Source organism: Onthophagus taurus, chromosome 7 (genome assembly GCF_036711975.1).
Source record: "Onthophagus taurus isolate NC chromosome 7, IU_Otau_3.0, whole genome shotgun sequence".
Taxonomy (NCBI): domain Eukaryota; kingdom Metazoa; phylum Arthropoda; class Insecta; order Coleoptera; family Scarabaeidae; genus Onthophagus; species Onthophagus taurus.
In genome coordinates, this window is record NC_091972.1 from 28,219,847 (window position 1) to 28,222,688 (window position 2,842).

The following is a 2,842-nucleotide window of genomic DNA, read 5'->3' on the forward strand; positions in this document are numbered from 1 at the left end:
ATACGATATTTCCTTTCTTTGGCGTAAGATTGCATATGGTTTAATTTATAGAATTTATAGATATTTTTCCATTACACATTCTTTGATATCAAAAAAATTTGAATCGCTGACATATTTTTTCCGTTTATATAAAAACTGTGTTGGGAATAAAAACTTTAAATAAGTTCTTCATGCGTCTACTTATTGTTAGTAGTAGTACCTATTGGTAGTAAAGAAAAGTCAAGTAGAACAGTAAGAAATAAAGGGCGCCAAAAAATATCTTGCCCGCGGCGCTCCGATGCCTAAAGGTGCATCTCCACTATGCCGACCGGCAAATCCGCAGTGGTGGGGACATCCTATGCGGCCTTGCCGATCAGCAGACCGGCATGCCGATTCGAACCCGACTCTTGTCGGTTTTTATCAAAGAAAACCGGGCCGATGCGAGTAGTGTGTACGTACTGACCACCGACACATCATTTTTATCAATTCATTAAGAGTTTAAATCAACATGAAGTGGACCAATTCTGATACAATAATTCTTATTGATATGTACCGCGAGCGTACAAATCTATGGGATTGCAATTCAGCAGATTATAAGAATAAAAATAAGAGGCATGATGCGCTTTTAGAAATTGCTGTTTTATTTGGAGTGGAAAGGACTGAAGTTGAAAGAAAAATTAAAAATTTATTGAGCCATTTTTCAAGAGAAATTAAAAAAGAAGATGAATGTAATAAGTCTGGCACTGGTTCAGATTCTTCCTATAAAAGCAAATGGTTTGCCTATAAAAGTATGGAATTTCTTAGGGATAGAAATAAACCAAAAAAACTAGAGATACAGAGGTAAGTTAATTTTATATTTACTAAGTGTATAGAGTACAAAATAATTTATTAGTTGTGCTTGCGCTGAAATGGTAAATCTCCTTCCGGTTAATTAAAATATTCCTTAAACTCGTTTCTCACAGCTTGTGTTGCATTTGTGCTCCCTCGAGGTATTTTTGGAATACTCATCATTTGGAAATGCGCAACATCTTGTCTCCATAGTCCTGCAGTAATATCTCCAGTATCCGTAGATTCTAAATCAAAGCATTCTTTGGGGCTGTAAAGATTTTTTGATCTATTTTTCCTTAAGTAATTATGTAAATGTATTAAAGTCAATGTTATTTTCGTTGCTGTTTCCCGTTGTAATAGTATAGGTTTTCTTAGTATTCGAAAAACTGAACTCAATATTCCAAACGCGTTTTCCGAAACCCTTCTTACCCTGCTTAATCGATAGTTAAAAATCCTTGTTTTAGATCCTTTGTCTTGTAATCCCGGAAAAGGTTTCATAATATTACATGATAGTGGAAAAGCGTCATCTCCAACAAAGACAAATGGAACTTCCACGTGCCGTCCCGGTAAAACTAGGGCTTAAGGCAGATTCAATGTGCTCTCTTCAAGACATTTCTTGAAATGTGTTGCATTAAATACGCCACCATCTGATATTCTTCTTTGAGAACCAACGTTTGCATATATAAAGTTGTAATTTGCATCAACCACTGCAAATAGTACAATGCTGAAGAATGACTTGTAGTTAAAAAAATCGGAACCACTATTCAGAGGAGCTTGTAGAGTTATGTGCTTCCCATCCATTGCACCAACACAATGTGGAAAATTCTATTTATCCTGGAACTCTCGGGCTATAATCTCCCAATCTCTTTCATTTTTTGGCATCTGTAACGAAAAATTTCTTTCAGATTAAGGAAACACTTCAACAAGAAGATGAGACAATAGAAGAAAATTCAATACATGCACCAACAGAAGAGAATCCACCTACACCTGCATCTTCTACATCACCTTCAAGTAGATCTTTTAAAAGAAAACGAGAATCTCCATCTACTACGCCTGTACTACACGAAGCCATGAACATTTTAAGGTCATTAAACACAAAGAAGCAGGAAAAAGATGAGTTCGCAATATTTGGCGAGCAGGTTGCCATCAAAGTCAGGAAATTACCATGCCCTCATGCTCGATTTATGGTACAACATATAACCGCTAACACTCTCTTTGAGGCGGAAATGGGAAAATACGACAAACCTTTTTTTGGGTCACAACAATATCATTACCCACAACCCCAACCAATGGTTCATGCAAACTACTCAACAAATTTAAGACCTCCAACCACATCTACTACTCCTTCAGAAGCGCATTTGATTTCGGACACAATGTCTTCCACAACGTCAGTAACAGATGATATTGATTCAATTTTGTGCCAATTATAGAGTTTTTTATTTTCTTATTTATGAATAAATTATAAAAAAATCTCATTGTATTTCTTACCTTAACATAATCTCGAAGTGAGTGTATTTATGCTTCACAAACGTCCGGTACAGTTCTTGAAATAACTTGCTTTGAAATTTTAAAAGTATACATAAGAGAGTGGTAAGAATCTCCTGTAGCAAGAAATCGCAATGTTACTGCTAGACGTTCGCTAGCTGGTATGGCTTGTCTAAATTTTGTATCGTTCTTGGTAATTTTGGGTCCTATCATATTTAGTAAATCTTCAAAATCCGAACTCGTCATTCGAAAAAAGTTTATGAATCCAACATCACTTCTATATTCTAAGTTTATATTATCAGCGTCGTCCAATATTAATTCTTTTATTAAATCACTTCCCCGATATTTATTTCTGTTTCGAAGGCTTGGTCGAATCCAAAATCTTCTCTTAAATTTCGTGCGTTTTTTAACAACACATTCACTAACAATAATTGCAGCAGCAGCAGCTGCTAATAAAAGTTGGTCTTCCTCATCACTCATTTTCAGGGATAAATAAACGCAAATAGAATCGGGTGTAAATAGTCCGGCACGTACTCACTTTCTGTGTTGT

General features: G+C 35.6%; 1 protein-coding gene across 1 annotated transcript; it reads left to right on the forward strand.

Moving 5' to 3' along the window:
* Window positions 1–805: 805 nt before the first annotated feature.
* LOC139430466 (uncharacterized) lies at window positions 806–2,237 on the forward strand. The gene is made up of 2 exons (XM_071197517.1): window positions 806–819; window positions 1,713–2,237. Exon 2 carries the CDS (start codon window positions 1,878–1,880, stop codon window positions 2,235–2,237), a length of 360 nt encoding a protein of 119 aa, XP_071053618.1. The 5' UTR covers window positions 806–819; window positions 1,713–1,877.
* Window positions 2,238–2,842: the final 605 nt, after the last annotated feature.